This window comes from Leucoraja erinacea, chromosome 3 (assembly GCF_028641065.1).
Source record: "Leucoraja erinacea ecotype New England chromosome 3, Leri_hhj_1, whole genome shotgun sequence".
Lineage (NCBI taxonomy): Eukaryota > Metazoa > Chordata > Chondrichthyes > Rajiformes > Rajidae > Leucoraja > Leucoraja erinaceus.
The window spans coordinates 54,571,217-54,589,615 of record NC_073379.1 but is presented as its reverse complement, the minus strand read 5'-3'; the positions used below and the strand labels follow the sequence as shown (position 1 = coordinate 54,589,615).

The 18,399-nt window shown below is 41.3% G+C and overlaps 1 protein-coding gene across 2 annotated transcripts in view; it reads right to left on the bottom strand.

Annotated features, from left to right (window-relative positions):
- The window catches only part of pax5 (paired box 5), a 241,329-nt gene that overhangs the window by 125,478 nt on the left and 97,452 nt on the right, over positions 1-18,399 (bottom strand). For both annotated transcript variants that reach the window (XM_055632720.1, XM_055632719.1), the window contains exon 6: positions 6,112-6,287. In XM_055632720.1, the coding sequence (XP_055488695.1) occupies positions 6,112-6,287 (176 nt within the window). The remainder of the gene's footprint in view (positions 1-6,111; positions 6,288-18,399) is intronic.

The window sequence follows — 18,399 nt, the reverse complement described above, 5'->3', positions numbered from 1 at the left end:
CCGACTCAAAATGGCACCTGTTCCTTTTCTCCAGAAATGCTGCCTGACCCGCTGAGTTAATCCAACATTTTGTGTCTATCTTATGTATAAACCAGCATCTGCAGTTCCACCACAACTGCCCTTGATTGTCACTTCTAAACATTTCCCCATCCCGTATGTTAATCGAACAGGCTAGTATTTTTTGGTTTGTCCTTCCATCCATTCATCATTCAATCAATTTCATCTTGCTCTGCCAAGAACTGGCATATTATACTACAAAAGCATCTAACTAAAAGCACTCTCAATTTATTATACAATTGTAAACAGAACAAACATTATGTTATTGTACCTTCAGTTGATGCCCTTACAAAACAATCACTATCATGCAAGTGTCATTTGATATAATGATCACAATTTTACTGTCACTGGATCACAGGGCTATCTCTACATAGCCAGCAAACACATAGTAATGGCACAGTCATTTGAATCGGCTTAATGTACCATCACCACCTTATCGTGCTAATACTTCATGTACAATCACCAATATCTCACTCACTGCTAATACACCACTGAGTACTAGGTGGACACAAGGTTTAGAGAACATGGGAAGGAGTCATTCACCACATCGTACCATGCCACTGATCTGCTCTTGAAGCTGAAGTATTTGATCCAGTTAACAATGGATTATGCAGCAATGATTCTCACATTGAATGTCAAGGGGGACTGGTTAGCCTCTCCCTTACTAGTGAAACTCCCCCCTCTGCAATTGGAAGGCCCCAATGTTACTTGTCATTTATTTTACATTGTGTTTCTTATAAAGTCAATATCTTACCGAATAATTATCCAATTCGGTAGTTGGCTCGGAGAAAGCCGCAGTGGCGTGGACTTGATGGGCCTAATAACCTAATTCTGCTCCTATAACTGGTTGCATGTGTTGAGCACCTTTCATCTGAGGAAGTCACTTTGCAGTGAATTACAAGAGGATGATTGGCACTTAGCAAGCTCATAAATTCCAATGTGATCAGATCAGGTTAGCCCTTTTTTTTAATGTCAATTGAGGAATAAATATTGCACCAGGACAGGAAAAATCTCTGAAAAAAAACGATATGGAATCCATTACAGAAACCCAAGAGACAAAAGAGGCATTCAGTTTGGTGTCTCAGAATATCGGTATTTCCAACAATGTAGCTCTTCTTCAGAACTATGCTGGAGTACGCCTATTTATAGCATAAAACTGTGAACTGGAAAATAACCTACATCTTTTAAAATCAGGGACATGACAGCCAACACTAAACTTTGGCTTACAATGTGCACCTTACTGCAAAATCAAAGTGCTGGAGGAACTCAGTGGGTCAGACAGTATCAGTGGAAGATCCCTTCTCCTCGGTCCAAAACATCATCTATCCATTTCCCTCCACAGATGCTGCCTGACCCTCCATCACTTTGTTTTTTACTCAAGATCCCAGCATCTGCAGGCACAATCAATTGCCTCAGTTTGTCATATAAATGATCACCCACATCTTCCCTAACATAATTGTAAAACCAAAGCATAAACCATTTTCATCTCCTATCACCTCCTAAATTATCTGTATCCTGACCATCAGACACAGTGTGGCAGCTGTTTGCCACATTGCGTTTAATGACTTTACTCTGACCCCAATCAGTAAGGCTAATGAAACAAACTTTATCCAGCCCATGTTGATTACTGGCCCGTTGTCCTATAGAGTTAGCAAAATCAACCTGTTTAAATGATCACTGCACTGGGAATCATCATCTCAGCTGCCTGGAAAAGGGAAGAGGCAAGATTGGCTAAACTCACTGGCTATTGACCAGCATGTTTCAGGAACAAACCCATCGCTACCAAGCCAGGGAGAATCAGTGATCTCAGATCCAGGAGTAACATGATATTTCTGCTTTTGTCAAGTCACCATTGTAGGGAGAGAATAATAATTTACTTTGTCACCAGCATTAAACACTCCACCAAGAGATTTATTCTAGTATGGGTTTGCTTCTTATTACATTGCTTATGCTTTAAAACTCTTCCTAGCACTCACTTGGGAACAGATCACTTTAACTTTGGTGTTCAGATCCTTCTTACCCAACAAGCCCAGCTTGATGATTCAATTGTTTCGGTGATGTATTGGCCTCAGTGAAGATGGTTGCCCCATGTTCAGTGATTGTTGCCCAGTAACGAGTGTAGTGGCCATTTGGCTTATTTTGTGTATCATTAATTATGGCATGTGTCTTTAAATTTTAGACGACCCGTAATTATGTGGGTGGGATTTATGACGTATTCTAGGGTGTGTTTGGAGCTAGGTTTCTTGCGCAGAAGCTTAGTTTTTAGTTTAGTTTTGGACTTGTATGAGGAAGGTCATGCGAAGTGTAATGGAGACACGAGCTTCTAACCTTTAAAGGGATATAAGGTAGAATTCGATGAAGATTAGTGAACATCGGACGAAGGTTGGATGTACCTTATTGTTTTTCATCAACAATAAATAATCTATTAATCAAAAGACTGTGTTACGAAGATTTATCTGTGAAGAAGCTCTGAAGGTCTCTGACGGAAAGCTCACATGCGTATAAAAACATTCTCTTAATCACGTAGTCCAATTAGTGGCTCCTGAACGACATAAAAATCTGCTGCTACATTGTCAAAGGATACCTCTGATGGGGGGTGAAACCCAGTCCCAGAGAGTGGGACAGAAGATTTGGCCAAGATCTCGAAATAGGTTTTGGCCAGAAGACCGGTTCCAGCTGAGGAACAGAAGCCAATAGATCTCAGCCAGAGATGGCCTAGAGGTCTATCAACAGCGAAAAGACTTATCTGAAGATCCGAAGACATTAGCAAGAAATTGTGAGTAGATAGACTATTATTTCTTTGAATTTTGAAGCTGCAAAGCTTTAATTTTAAACGGCTTCTGTAAGAAGAGCCAGAAAGCTAGCCACTAGCTTGGAAAATAGCCAATATAAAAGTGTTTTTCCAATTTGCCTGGAGAAATCCAGACGTCCGACCTTGGAAATTGTTTTGAAGTTTTGATAACAGACATTCCTTCTGAACTAACGTCACTGCTAGCCCGTGGATGTTGATGAGATGTTGGCTGCATATCAGTTTGTTATTGTTCTGATGAAAATGTTGACTAAACAAAATTAGAGCAACCAGCAGAGGATTTTGTTTGTTCAATTTAAAGACTTGGCAACCTGCCAAGACCTGTTTAAAATCAAGGAACCTGAAGATGAAGAGAAGCAACGCTAGAGGAACCACAAGGTGGTGAAGTCAAGCTCAGTCAAGGACAAGCTGCCTACCTGATATAAACTAAGGAGGAGGAAAACTTGATATGGAAACAAGTTAATAAGCCAATTGAATGCTACAGAGAACTCATGGATCGAGAAGAAACAGATAATACATAAGCTGCCTACCTGAAAGAAACCGAGAAGGAGAGAAACAAATTATGGAAACAGGTTCCCAGATTAATTGAAAAACAGAAGAAACTAATGGAATCAGTACAGAACGAGATCAAAGTAGAATCTAATCTGGACCAACTATTGAACCTCTGCCAAGAGGTTGGAAAGAAACAAAATATGCTGCTGTATTCACAGCCGTCTCGGGAAGAACGCGAAAGACACATCCAGTGGTGGGAAGACAGGGTAAAGATATTCAATGGTTTCATGGATAAAGCAGGGGAGTGGTTATCTGAAATTATACCACAACTTATGCGCTTAACAGCTGGAGGTAAGATGCAACAAGGTGCCAGAATGGAAGATGAGATTACACAACGAGATAGTATCTCGAATATATCTACACGAAGATCAGGACATAAATCTGGTTCTACAGCCAGTTCGGTATCAAGGGTTTCTGCTCGATTGGGAGTTGAAGCTGATTTAGCCTGCCAAACAAAAATGTAGGTCCCTTGCAGTCAGAAACGGGTGAATTGATCATGGGGAACAAGGACATGGCAGACCAATTGAATAACTACTTTGGTTCTGTCTTCACTAAGGAAGACATAAATAATCTGGCAGAAATAGCAGGGGACCGGGGGTCAAATGAGATGGAGGAACTGAGTGAAATCCAGGTTAGCCGGGAAGTGGTGTTAGGTAAATTGAATGGATTAAAGGACGATAAATCCCCAGGGCCAGATAGGCTGCATCCCAGAGTACTTAAGGAAGTAGCCCCAGAAATAGTGGATGCATTGGTGATAATTTTTCAAAACTCTTTAGATTCTGGAGTAGTTCCTAAGGATTGGAGGGTAGCTAATGTAACACCACTTTTTAAAAAGGGAGGGAGAGAGAAAATGGGGAATTACAGACCAGTTAGTCTAACGTCGGTAGTGGGGAAACTGCTAGAATCAGTTATTAAAGATGGGATAGCAGCACATTTGGAAAGTGGTGAAATCATTGGACAAAGTCAGCATGGATTTATGAAGGGTAAATCATGTCTGATGAATCTTATAGAATTTTTCGAGGATGTAACTAGTAGAGTGGATAAGGGAGAACCAGTGGATGTGTTATATCTGGACTTTCAGAAGGCTTTCGACAAGGTCCCACATAAGAGATTAGTATACAAACTTAAAGCACACGGTATTGGGGGTTCAGTATTGATGTGGATAGAGAACTGGCTGGCAGACAGGAAGCAAAGAGTAGGAGTAAACGGGTCCTTTTCAGAATGGCAGGCAGTGACTAGTGGGGTACCGCAAGGCTCAGTTCTGGGACCCCAGCTATTTACGATATATATTAATGATTTGGACGAGGGAATTGAATGCAACATCTCCAAGTTTGCAGATGACACAAAGCTGGGGGGCAGTGTTAGCTGTGAGGAGGATGCTAGGAGGCTGCAAGGTGACTTGGATAGGCTGGGTGAGTGGGCAAATGCATGGCAGATGCAGTATAATGTGGATAAATGTGAGGTTATCCACTTTGGTGGCAAAAACAGGAAAGTAAATTATTATCTGAATGGTGGCCGATTAGGAAAGGGAGAGATGCAACGAGACCTGGGTGTCATGGTACACCAGTCATTGAAAGTAGGCATGCAGGTGCAGCAGGCAGTGAAGAAGGCGAATGGTATGTTAGCATTCATAGCAAAAGGATTTGAGTATAGGAGCAGGGAGGTTCTACTGCAGTTGTACAGGGTCTTGGTGAGACCACAACTGGAGTATTGCGTACAGTTTTGGTCTCCTAATCTGAGGAAAGACATTCTTTCCATAGAGGGAGTACAGAGAAGGTTCACCAGACTGATTCCTGGGATATCAGGACTTTCATATGAAGAAAGACTGGATAGACTCGGTTTGTACTCGCTAGAATTTAGAAGATTGAGGGGGGATCTTATAGAAACTTACAAAATTCTTAAGGGGGTTGGACAGGCTAGATGCAGGAAGATTGTTCCCGATGTTGAGGAAGTCCAGAACAAGGGGTCACAGTTTAAGGATAAGGGGGAAATCTTTTAGGACCGAGATGAGGAAAGCTTTTTTCACACAGAGAGTGGCGAATCTCTGGAATTCTCTGCCACAGAAGGTAGTTGAGGCCATTTCATTGGCTATATTTAAGATGGAGTTAGATGTGGCCCTTGTGGCTAAAGGGATCAGGGGGTATGGAGAGAAGGCAGGTACAGGATACGGAGTTGGATGATCATCCATGATCATATTGAATGGCGGTGCAGGCTCGAAGGGCCGAATGGCCTACTCCTGCACCTATTTTCTATGTTTCTATGCAGCTGCCAGCAAGATTTTCATTGTACCTTTACCTCACTTATTTGTGTACGTGGCAATAAACACGACTTGGCTTCATCTGCCCATTCCTGTCATTTACACATATCTACAATTACATTGTCACTAAATCTCCACTACCAGTCAGATATCTGGTGGTCAGGCCAGGAGCCTGGTGGTAGGAAGTCAACAGTCTAAGTAATTGGGTTCTACAATCCCTCACCTTTACATGCCTCACATTGGTGTTTTGTAATAAAGAAAATGTTATTCCATACACACTCTAAAATAACGTACTGATCTCACAAAATCCTTTTTTCTTTACTGGGTTTTTAGTTGGCATCGCAGTGATCGAGGAATAATTCAAACATACAGCCTTTGAAGTCTGCAGAGAAGAGGCACATTTCAGGTATTTAAGAGGATGATGTGTTTTTCTCACCTGCTCTGATTTGATCTGCTCTGTAGTTGTAAAGATGTCTGAGTAGTGCTGTCTCTCAAAGACTCTGTCTAACACTTCTAGCTGCTGCTGTGTGAAAAGCTCTCCACGCATCTGCTTCCGCAGAAAATCCCTGCTGGGGTGGGAGTGTCCATTGTGCATTGGATTTTCATGAGCACCTTTACAAAGGAAACACAGAGAAAAAGAAATTTAACATTGTGTGTTAGTGATGCCTGGGGATAAAGTAGCAAATGCAATGGCGGCCTACTGTCAGAGAATCCTTCATTCAACAACTTCAAGACAAAATGTTTGCAAAATGTACATTTAGTGCAGACATGCATTCAGTGAAGCTGCAAGAGATAGGTGGTGAAACATCACCAGCAGCCTCGTTACCATATCTGTTAAACTTCAAAATTAATCATCCATCAAGCAGATTTAATTTTCAGCTATCAAATATGCAAATATTTTAAAACATTTAACAGCTGGAAAAAATGTTTCAGTTGCTAAATATTATACAGCACAGTTTGAGAAATATGACAAACAACAGGAGACTTAAATATTGATGGTGAATGAATTAAAGTCATCGCATTATTGTAAATTGTTTAAATTAAGTATGAAAATGCCAATAGAATCCTATGGGCCTCCACTTTCAGATTCTGTTGCTGCACTCTTCATTTCTCCCATTTGTATGATCTGTCACATCACTAGTCTGGTTTGTTAAACCTTTAAATTCAAAGACAGATTTTATTTTGTGTTCTAAGGCCTTCAGTTCTAAAACCAAAACTTTGAAAAATTCTGTAATACCGAACAAAATAACATTCTTAACCAGCCACTGTCTCTCTCATGGACTCAAAACCCCCAGGCTCTGATCAAAAAGAGTCATTTGTTTTTCTAAAGGCAGAAGAAATAAAAATAAAATTTTATGATTATTTCTGAGCTAGATATCTATTCATTCCATATATTTTGAAGTGAGATCATTATATTTCCTCCAAGATGGTTACTGTTTTTTTTCTGTAAATCAACCTGAGTAAAAGATAAATCAACAGAGTTCCAAAAATACTTTCCATTTGTCAAAGATATCAACTCATTTCAGTCGTACTGATGGAGTTTCAGTTCTGTCTCCATTACAGAGAAGGCAGCTGGACTCAGGGGCTGCCTGGAGTAGATTATATTCCCTATAAGATGGTCACCGATATATGATCTTCAACCTCTATTGATTGACCAATTTCACAAGCAAAGACTGGTGAAATGAAGCTGAAATGAACATCATGCTTTAACTCATTGAACCTATCAGGCCTGACTTAATCTGGCTGTCCACTCTCTTTGATAGAATTCAATTGATCAATCATGTTTTGGTGATAGTACCATTTCACTAGCTTATTGCTTCTTCATTTCAAAGCTTGACCTTTAAGATACGTTTGGACGAGCTCTATACTCCTTGGATATACAGAGATCAGTTATTTCAATACACATTTCTAATGATACATGTGCCCATTCACAGTGCACCAATTGGATGTGCCTGATCCTTAGCCCTACCCCCACACTTTGACTTTAATAAAACAATCAGCTAGTTTTCATTTTTCTTCAGATCTCATTTCCAGCCCTGTAGTCTGTGATATGTCCCCATTGCACGTTTTATTAACTAAACCCTCGGATCCCAACAGTAGCTATCTTTCAAACCCATTTCTCAAAAAATATGGTGAATTTAATGCCCTTATTTGCCATTAAACTGGCCATTATTTCAGAATATTCTATATCAAGAGACAAAGGCATGTGGGTCTATTGTATGAAGCTTACAATCAACTGACTACCTCGATCAAGGACCTATACGTGAGACATTTCATTTCTCCAGTTATATTATTCACAATACACTGCATGAAGCATTTCACAACTCTCAACCCTGGATCTGAAAAGGCTATAGAGGATATACCATCTTCAGGTAAGTAAGTACGGGCTGTACGGCCACCAAAAGGGGTGGCATGGTAGCGCAGCGGCAGAGTTGCTGCCTTACAGCTCTTACAGCACCAGAGAAATTAGTTTAATCCTGAATCCGGGTGCTTTCTGTACGGCATTTGTGCATTCTCCCGGGACAGCGTGGATTTTCTCCGAGATCTTCAGTTTCCTCCCACACTCCAAAGACGTACAGGTTTGTGGGTTAATTGGCTTGGTATAAATGTAAATTGCCCCTAGGGTGTATACGATAGTGTTAATGTGCGGGGATCACTGGCTGGAGCGGACTTGGTGGCCGAAGGGCCTGTTTCCGCGCTGTATCTCTAAAGGAAAGAGGGGGAACACACATCGGAGGGGAGGGATATCTAAAATGGAAATTCAGTGTTCATACCATTGGAGTATAGATTTGCGAAGAAGGAATGTTGTTCCTCTAGTTTGCATTGAGCCTCACACCGGCAGTGGAGAAGGCCAAGACTGGTGAGGTCAGTGTGGAAATGGGAAGGAGATTTGAAATGGTATGCAACTGGGAACTCGGTATGGCCATACATGCCAGGCATGGTAGCGCAGTGGCAGTTACACAAGAATAACTTTCTGTACGGCATTTGAACGAGCGTGGATTTTCTCTCCGGATCTTCTAAAGACGTACAGGTTTGTGGGTTATTGGCTTGGTTAAATTGCAATTCAGAATTGGTGGCCGAAGGGCCTGTTTCCGCGCTGTATCTCTAAAGGAAACTAAGCAGGAAGTCACAATAATAACAGAACGAGGCAACTAATGCTTCAATTCAGAATTTATGTGGATATCATCCACGTGGCCCAGCCGCAGAGAGGACTGTCCCGATGCCGGAGCAAGATCACCCGGTGAGAACATCGGGCCTCCGTAGAGGCAACTGCGGTGGCAGGCCTGACTTTGGGTGAACTTGGGGTTGGGGACTGGACATTGTGCCTTCCCCCACATTGGTAACCATTGTGGGGGGATGATTTTCTGTCTCTACGTAATCCTGTTAGTCTTTCTCCAAGATGGCTGCCGTGAAGGGAGAGTGGACGCTGGCGCGCTTTAGCTGCCGCTGCTCTCTCTTCGCATTGTGTTTTTGATTTTCTGTTTTTGGACTGAATTCTGTTTTTAGTTTGTGTCTCTGTTATGTCTTTATTATTTATTTTACTCTGATTATATGTTTATATTCCTGTTAATCTATGTAAGGTGTCCTTGAGATGTCTGAAAGGCGCCCAACAAATAAAATTTATTATTAATTATTATTATTAAAAAATAAGTTAAGATGGCACATTCCTGCAGTAAATAGTTGTAATATTGTACTGCCACACAGATTAAGAGTACATGGTGTAATGTCTTTGATTTGTCATATAGGATGTGCCCAGAAATTGACTTAACCATACTACTGGGTGCACTAGACATGCACTGCATATCCGCAGTGAGCTGGTCTGGGAGATGGAGTTACAGTTGGAGTCTGTCTTGACCCGACTTGGCTTCCTTTTTCACTACCCTCACTTACTCCAACATCAACCCCTCGGATCACACAGCTCACCGTTCCTTCCACATCAATCCCAACTTCATCATCAAGTGCACAGACAAGAGGGTTTCCATTGTGGTCTGGCAGACTGGCCTCTGCATTGCAGCTCTCGGACACCTCCTCATTCCTCCACTGGACCACCCCGATCCCACCAATGAACAAAAAGCCACTGTCCCCCATACCATCGCATATATCATCACTTCAGCAGATCTCCCCTCCACACCCTCCATCCTGATAATCCCTTACCCTGCCCGTTTCTATCTCCCACCCAACATTCCCAAACTGGATGCCCTGCTTGCTCTTGCCTCCCTGAACTTACCTCCTCATACCTTGATTATCTCACCCCACCCCCCTTTTCCAGTCCCTTATTACCTAGACCCAGAATACCTCACATGCTGTCCACCATTTCAATAACTTCCAATTCTCTGGTTCCATTCACCTCGTCTTTATGAGGTACATTCAGTCCCAATTCACTTTTGTCCCCATGAGGAAGTTAAGGGGCTGTCCCACTGCGGTGACCTAATTGGCGAGTTCAGAAGAGTTTAGGAGAGTTTGAAAAAAGGTCATGTTGAAGACCTCCTTCGCCCTCCTTCGACTAGCTTTGGGAAAATTGGACACCGAATAGTGGAGAATGAAGACGACCTCCTTCGATCTCCCTTCGACCTCCCTTCAACTATGTTAAAGATTATTTATGACTACCTTTGATTACTCTCCATTGCCGATAAATAGCATGCCAACCTACTACGACCTACTTCGACTAAACCTACGAGTAAAAAAAGTATCGAGTTTTTCCATGGTGACCTTTTTTTACTCACGGGCATTTTCCAACATGTTGAAAAATACGTCACGACCTAGCTGAGGCCTCGAGTATGCGGGAACTACTCTCGAGCATGAAGGAAAGTTACAAAGACCTCCTAGGACCTCATGTCGACCATCCTGCGAGTACGAGTCGAAGGCAAACTCGTCTGAACTCGTGGATTAGGTCGCCGCAGTGGGACAACCCCTTTATATAGACTCTCCACTTATTTCTAGAACATAGATCCAACCTGCTGCCCACACCCTTTTCTCCTTTCTTCTCCCACCCCCCACTCCACCCTACATCAGTCTGAAGAAGGGATTTGGCCCGAAACGTTGCCTATTTCCTTCGCTCCATAGATGCTGCTGCACCCGCTGAGTTTCTCCAGCACTTTTATCTGCCCTCAACTACTACTCTCCTCCACCTCAAGGCACTTGGTCTCACGCCTAATAACTTCTCTTTTGATTCCTCCCACTTTGTGCAAGTCAAAGGTGTAACCACGGGACTCATATGGGCCTAGCTATGCAAACCTCCTCATTGGACCCATGGAACAGTTTTGTTCCAACCTACTCCAGCAACAATTCCAAATCTTTCTCCACTATATGAATAACCGCATTGGCGCTGCATCTGCAACTGTGCACAATTCATCTTTCATCATCTAGTTAGCCTTTAACTTCCACCCTGCCCTCAAAATCTCCTGGACCATTTTTTAAATCTTTCTAAGGACGTCCAAGGATGCCTTTCTTCCATTTCCTCCGCCTCCACCACTCTTTTTCTTGTGATGAGGCTTTCCACTCCAGTACATCTCAATCTTTCTCACTTTTCAGGAAACATTGCACCCCCCCCAGTGTGATGGACCGAGTCTTCAGCACTTTCCTCTACAACCCGCAATTCTTTATTTCTTTTAAAATCTTTTTATTAGCTTTTTTTTCCAAAAACAAAACAAAAAGAATAATGATAAACATAACAATGATATTGATACATAGGTATCAGGATTACATTAATATCAGGTATAACCTAAATATGAGTTGTATCAAAATACACATTGAATATACACCTCCCGATCTCTAGGTAAATATAGCTAAATGTTTAAAAGAAAACATATATATATATAAAAAAACAAAAAGATAAAAAGAAAAAAAAAGAGAAAAAAAGAAAAGAAAAAAAACAAAACTAGAGGAAAAAAAAGCAAAACAGAATCTGAGCTGCAAAGAATTTCAACAATTATAACCGTATAAAGGCCTTCAAAAAATGTCTAATTTGTAAATATCTAAAATAGTGTGAATTAGGTAAATTATATTTATTGGAGAGTTGTTCGAAAGACATAAAACAACCCTCCAAAAACAAATCACGAAAAGCTACTAATCCCTTCCTCTTCCATAACAGAAAGGCTTGATCAGTACTAGAAGGTTGGAAGAGAAAATTAGATATGATAGGACTCGATAAGATAAAATCATTCAATCAAAAAAACCTATGAAATTGAAACCATAATCGAAATGTATGTTTTATTATTGGGTTAGTCGTATATTTATTCAATCTCATAATTGTAAAAGGTAACGAGGCCCCTAGAATAGAAGCCAATGATAGTCCCTGTATAGAATCATGTTCAAGTTTTATCCATCCTGCGCATTGGGTATCTTCTAAATCTTTTGTCCAAAACGTTAAATAACGAACATTAACTGCCCAATAGTAGAATCTAAGGTTCGACAGTGCCAAACCACTGTCTTTTTTTGATTACTGTAAGTATTTATTACTTAGTCTGGAATTTTAATTCTGCCATATATATGAAGAAATTTTGGAATCAATAATATCAAAGAAAGATTTGGCAATAAAAATTGGTATCGTCTGAAATAAATACCAAAATGTAGGTAACATAAACATGTTAATAGCATTGATTCGGCCGATTAAAGATAAGGACATTGGTGACCATTTAGTAATCTGTTGTTTGATGTGGTCAATTAAAGGCGTAAAATTAGCTTTAAATAAATCCTTGTGTGTCTTGGTGATCTTAATGCCTAGATAAGTAAAACTTTCGGTAGTAGTGGAAACTGTCCATAATTCGAAACTAGATTGTTTAATGGAGAAAGCTCACTCTTACTAAGATTTAGTTTATAACCAGAGAAACCACTAAATTGATTAAGTAGTGCTACCCGAGGACATTAAAAAAGACTGGTCTGCCCCAACAGCTGCTGACAACGTTCTACCGCTGCACCACAGAGAGCATATTAACGTATGGCATCTCTGTGTGGTATCTCAGCTGCACGGAGGCAGAGAGGAGAGCTCTTCAGCGCGTCATCCACAGAGCGCAGAGGATCATTGGGACAGAGCTACCAGCCTTGGAGGGCATCTACCACACACGGTGCCTCAGGAAGGCCGTCAGCATCCATAAATACTCATCACACCCCTGTAACGGACTGTTTGAACTACTTCCCTCCGGCAGACATTACAAGGCCTTCTACGCCCAAACCTCCAGACTCAGAAACAGCTTTATTCCAAGAGCTATGGCGGCTTTGAACCGGCCCTGCTGAGCGCCCCCCACCCCCCCCTGGATTGTCTCCCTCGGATGGTCATGACACACAGCTTATTTATTTATTTTACTTTTCTTTTTCATCGGTTGGATCTGCATACTAAATCTCATTGCACTGACATAACATATATTATTATTATTATTATTATTATTACTATTGCCGGAATAGATTTCTCAGGATTAGAAATGAATAATGACAGATCATCTGCATAAAGAGATAGCTTATGTGTCTTATTCCTGCGGACAATATCAAAAATATTAGGGGATTCCCTAATAGCGGTGGCCAAAGGTTCCAAAGCAATATCAAACAGTAAAGGACATAAAGGACAACCCTGTCTAGTGCCTCGAAAGAGCCTGAAAAAAGGGGATCTCTGATTATTGGTAAGTACAGAAGCCTGAGGTATATGATATATCAGCTTGATCCAAGAAATAAATTTTGAACTTAAATCTTAAATTTTTCAAGTGTATTGAATAAGTATTCCCAAGCTACTCTATCAAACGCCTTCTCGGCATCAAGTGAAATGACACATTCTGAGGTTTTATTTGACGCTGTATATACAATATTCATTAATCTCCTAATGTTAAAGTATGAGTAACGATTTTTAATAAAACCTGGCTGATCTTCAGAAATAATTACGGTAAAATATTTTCCAATCTCATAGCTAATATTTTGGAAAGAAGTTTGGAATCTACATTTAACAGTGATATAAGTCTATATGATGTCACTTCAGTAGGGTCTTTATCTTTTAGAATTAAAGAAATAGATGCTTCATAAAAGGATTGTGGTAACCTATTCATTAAAAATGCTTCTTTAAAAACCTTGCATAGCCAGGGAGACAATAAACTTGAGAAATCCCCCCCCCCAATACCCACCCACCCATGCAAAGCAAGAAAAACTGACAGTCAGTACGCTACTTAATCCCTTCCCTACCTCCATCTCTCCTAACAACAGCACCCAGCATAAAAATAAAGCATATTTGCCACTCAATAGCCAAAACCAGGTCAATGTTATGGGGGTTTTTTTTAAGTACATGTTGGCAGTGGGACACAAGAGCAAGAGCTACTTCATATTATTTATCCAAGGTCAAAATATGAAAAACAAGAACTGCGTTCACTTAATTTGTCTAAAGACAGGGGGGGGGGGGGGGGGGGGGGGAATTCTTCAATTTAAAAAATAGAAAAACTAACAGAGAAAATCTTAAAAATTAATATATATAAAAGAAAAACAACTCGTCCAGTTAAATTCTTAATTATTACCAAACGATATATTGTCAAAATAGGACTAGTAAATCTCCAATTATAACATAATCAGCTATCAATTACTCTCGGTCGGAACTTCACCCTCATAAGCCATCCAGAAAGCTGGAAGTGTCTTGAGGATTGTTAAAAAAATCGAATGTTACCATTAAAGAGTCGTATACGCAGTCTAGCTGGATAAAGTAAGGCTGGGTGCAACTTTTTCTTAAACAAATCAGACATTACATTATGGAAAGACTTTCTTATTTCCAAAAGCTCGTAACTATAATCAGGAACAAATCGAAACTTGCAGCCTTCATATTCAACCACGCCCAACTTTTTTGCTGCCTGGAGAATATTCTCCTTAATTTGCAAAAAGTGAAACCGAACAATCAAATGTCTCGGTTTATTACCAGATTTCTTCCCAATCCTGTGTGAGTTATCCAAAAATGGAAGATTTTCATAGTGCTCAATGTTGAAAGTCCCCTTTATCATTTTAGAAGCATATTTTATAACATTATCTCCTTCTTGACCTTTCGGCAAACCAACAATTCGCAAATTCAGTCGCCCGCTTCTGTTTTCCAGATCCATATTATTAATCTTGTATCGCTGGAGTGCTCGAGTATCTTCATTCATTCTCCGTTCCAGTTTTTCAATCTTCAAATCTCTCTCCTGGCCCAGGGTTCGCAAGTTATCAATTTGTTCCTTCAGTTCACGAGATTCATCTTGTAACACAATCAGCTTGGCTTGAACCTCCTTCAATTTGCTCGAAACTCCTTTCACCATTTCTTCCAAACTGCAAAATCTTGTTTTCATTTCATTTTTCAGTTCATCATTCATTTTCGATATTGCTTCTAAGATACTAGAGTCAGAAGCTATGGCTGTGGCTTTCCCACGTTCCTTCCTTGGAGAGCCTCATGTCCCTCTTGTCTACATCCTTTACACGATTAAGGCGTATAAAAGTGTTATCAACACTTTATGAAAAGTTAGACAGTGCCTTGAAGTCAAGTAATAACAAGTAACATTGGAAGAGTGGTAAGTAAAAGTTAAAAGTTAAGGGAGCAAACAAATTTGCAACCTTACAGCATGCTGCCACTAGGAGAGTCTCCAACCTGTACCTCTGCTCTGGCTGCACCTCTCTCTAGGCAGAAGGGGAGTATAATTCTCTTAGTCCTTAAGTTTCACCACACCAGTCTCCACAACCAGCACATCATCCTCTGACAGTTCCGGCATTTACAATGTGATCTCATCACATTTGCGCCTCCTCACCCCTTTCTCCTTCCCCACTGGGACTGCACTCTCCATAACTCCCTGATTTACTCATCCCTCTCCATCCATCTCACCCCCTCCCTAGACACAGCTGAAGGTTGTAAAAAACCTGTTCCCATGCGTTGACTCTTACATCGACTCCATCCAGTGACATAAACAGCCCTTCCAGGTGAGACAGAGATTCATCTGCACCTCCTCCAACCTCATCTATTGCATTCAGTGCTCGTGATGTGGCCTCTTCTCAATCAGTGAGACCAACCTCCAACTTGGTGACTGCTTTGCCCAGCACCTGCACTCCACCCACTGTGGCCATCTGGATCACCTGGTTGCCAAACCTTTCAGCTCCCTTCCCCATTCCCACACAGACCTGTCTGTCCTCAGCCTCCTCCACTGCCAGCGTTGAGGCCAAACACAAGCTAGATGAATAGCACCTCATTTTCACCTGGGTAGTCTACAAGAGAGTCATGAGTGTTTTATTATCATGCGTCCCAGATAGAACAATGAAATTCTTACTTGCTGCAGCACAACCGAATATGTAAACATTGTATACTGGAAACAAGATGATAAATGATAGGATAAAAAAAGTTCAGTGTGCACAGTATATATACACATACCCACAAATACACACACACACACACACACTCAAAAAACAAATAGTAGTGCAATAATAATAATCTATTGAAGTTCCAAGCTTATTTGAGGTTGTAGTGTTTAATTGCTTGATGGCTGTTGGGAAGAAGCTGTTCTTGAACATGCATGTTACAGTTTTCAGGCTGTAACAACCAGTGAAGTCTATGATTTGGGGTAACCCACACCCTCTCTGTCCTTTCTCTCCTACTTAACCAGCTCCTCACACATCCTTCTTTCCACAATTAACCCAACCCCCTATCACCCAGTTTCCCTATTCCATCTCCACGCATTCTTCCCACTGGATCCCCTTTCTCCCCTCTACTGCCCACTCGTCACTCTCCCCTGTAATTCCCATCAACCACCAGCCCTCCTTATTTGGTTCCACTTCACCTTCTTTTCTTATCAGATTCCAGACCTGCAGCCTGTTGTTCTGCAGTTGTCGCCTCCCATCCTGTCACTATCTTCACCCTTCTTCATGAAAGAATTATTGCAGGGAATATAAAAACTGACTGTAAAAGCTTCGTTAGATATGCGAAGAGGAAAAGATTAGTGAAGCCAAATGGAGGTCCCTTACAGTCAGAAACAGGTGAATTTATAATGGGGAGACCAGGAAATGGCAGACCAGTTAAACAAGTAATTTGATTCTGTCTTCACTAAGGAAGACAGAAAACATCTCCCAAAAATACTAGGGAACTGATGATCTAGTGGAAGGGAGGAAAGGAAGGGAATCCACATTAGTCAGGAAATGGTGTTAGGTAAACTGTTGGGACTGAAGGCAGATGAATCCCCAGGGCCTGATGGTCTGCATCCCAGAGTACTCAAGGAGATGGCCCTAGAAATTGTGGATGTATTGGTGATCATTTTCCAATGTTCTATTGACTGGATGAGTCCTGTGGACTGGTGGGTAGCTAATTCTATGAGAAGCCACTTGTTAAGAAAGGAGGGAGAGAGAAAACGGGGAATTATAGACCAGTTAGCGTTACATTGGCAGTGGGGAAGATGCTCGAGTCGATTATTAAAGATGTAATAGCAGCACATTTGGAAAGCAGTGACAGGATCGGTCAAAGTCAGCATGGATTTATGAAGGGGAAATCATGCATGACTAATGTTCTGGAATTTTTTGAAGATACTGTATAACAAGTCTTTGGACTTTCAAAAATCCTTTGACAAGGTCCCACACAAGTGATCAGTGTGCAAAATTAGAGCACATGGAACTGGAAGCAAAGAGTACAAATTAACGGGTCCTTTTCAGAATGGCAGGCAGTGACTAGTGGGGTGCCGCAAGGCTCAGTGCTGGGACCCCAGTTATTTACAATATATATTAACGATTTAGACGAGGAAATTGAATGTAACATCTCCAAGTTTGCAGGTGACACAAAGCTGGATGGCAGTGTGAGCTGCGAGGAGAATGCTATGAGGTTGCAGGGTGACTTGGATTGGTTGGGAGAGTGGGTAGATGCATGGCAAATGCAGTATAATGTGGATAAATGTGAGGTTATCCACTTTGATGGCAAGAACAAGAAGGCAGATTATTATCTGAATGGTGTCAGATTAGGAAAAAGGGAGGTACAACGAGACCTGGGTGTCCTTGTACATCAGTGACTGAAAGTAAGCATGCAGGTACAGCAGGCAGTGAAGAAAGCAAATGGCATGTTGGCCTTCGTAGCGAGGGGATTTGAGTATAGGAGCAAGGAGTTCCTGCTGCAGTTGTACAGGGGCCTGGCGAGACCACACCTGGAGTATTGTGTGCAGTTTTGATCTCCTAATATGAGGAAGGACATTCTTACTATTGAGGGAGTGCAGCGTAGGTTTACCAGGTTAATTCCCGGGATGGCAGGATTGACATATGATGCAAGAATGGGTCGACTGGGTTTGTATTCACTGGAATTTAGAAGGATGAGAGGATATCTTATAGAAACATATGACATTCTTAAAGGATTGGACAGGCTAGATGCAGGAAAAATGTTTCTGATGTTGGGGAGTCTAGAACCAGGGGTTACAGTTTAAGAATAAGGGGTAAGAAAAATTCACCCAGAGAGTTGTGAATCTGTGGAATTTGCTGCCACAGAAGGAAGTGGAGGCCAATTCACTGGATGTTTTCAAGAGAGAGTTAGATTTAGCTCTTAGGGCTAAAGTATCAAGAGATATGGGGAAAAAGCAGGAAAGGGGTACTGGTTTTGGATGATCAGCCATGGTCATATTGAATGGCGGTTCTGGCTCAAAGGGCTGAATGGCCTACTCCTGCACATATTTTCTATGTTTCTGTTTCTCTGCCCAATCTGACTGTCATCTGCTAATACATCCCTCCTCACCTGTATCCACCCATTACTTACTAACTCTTGGCCCATTGCTCTCCT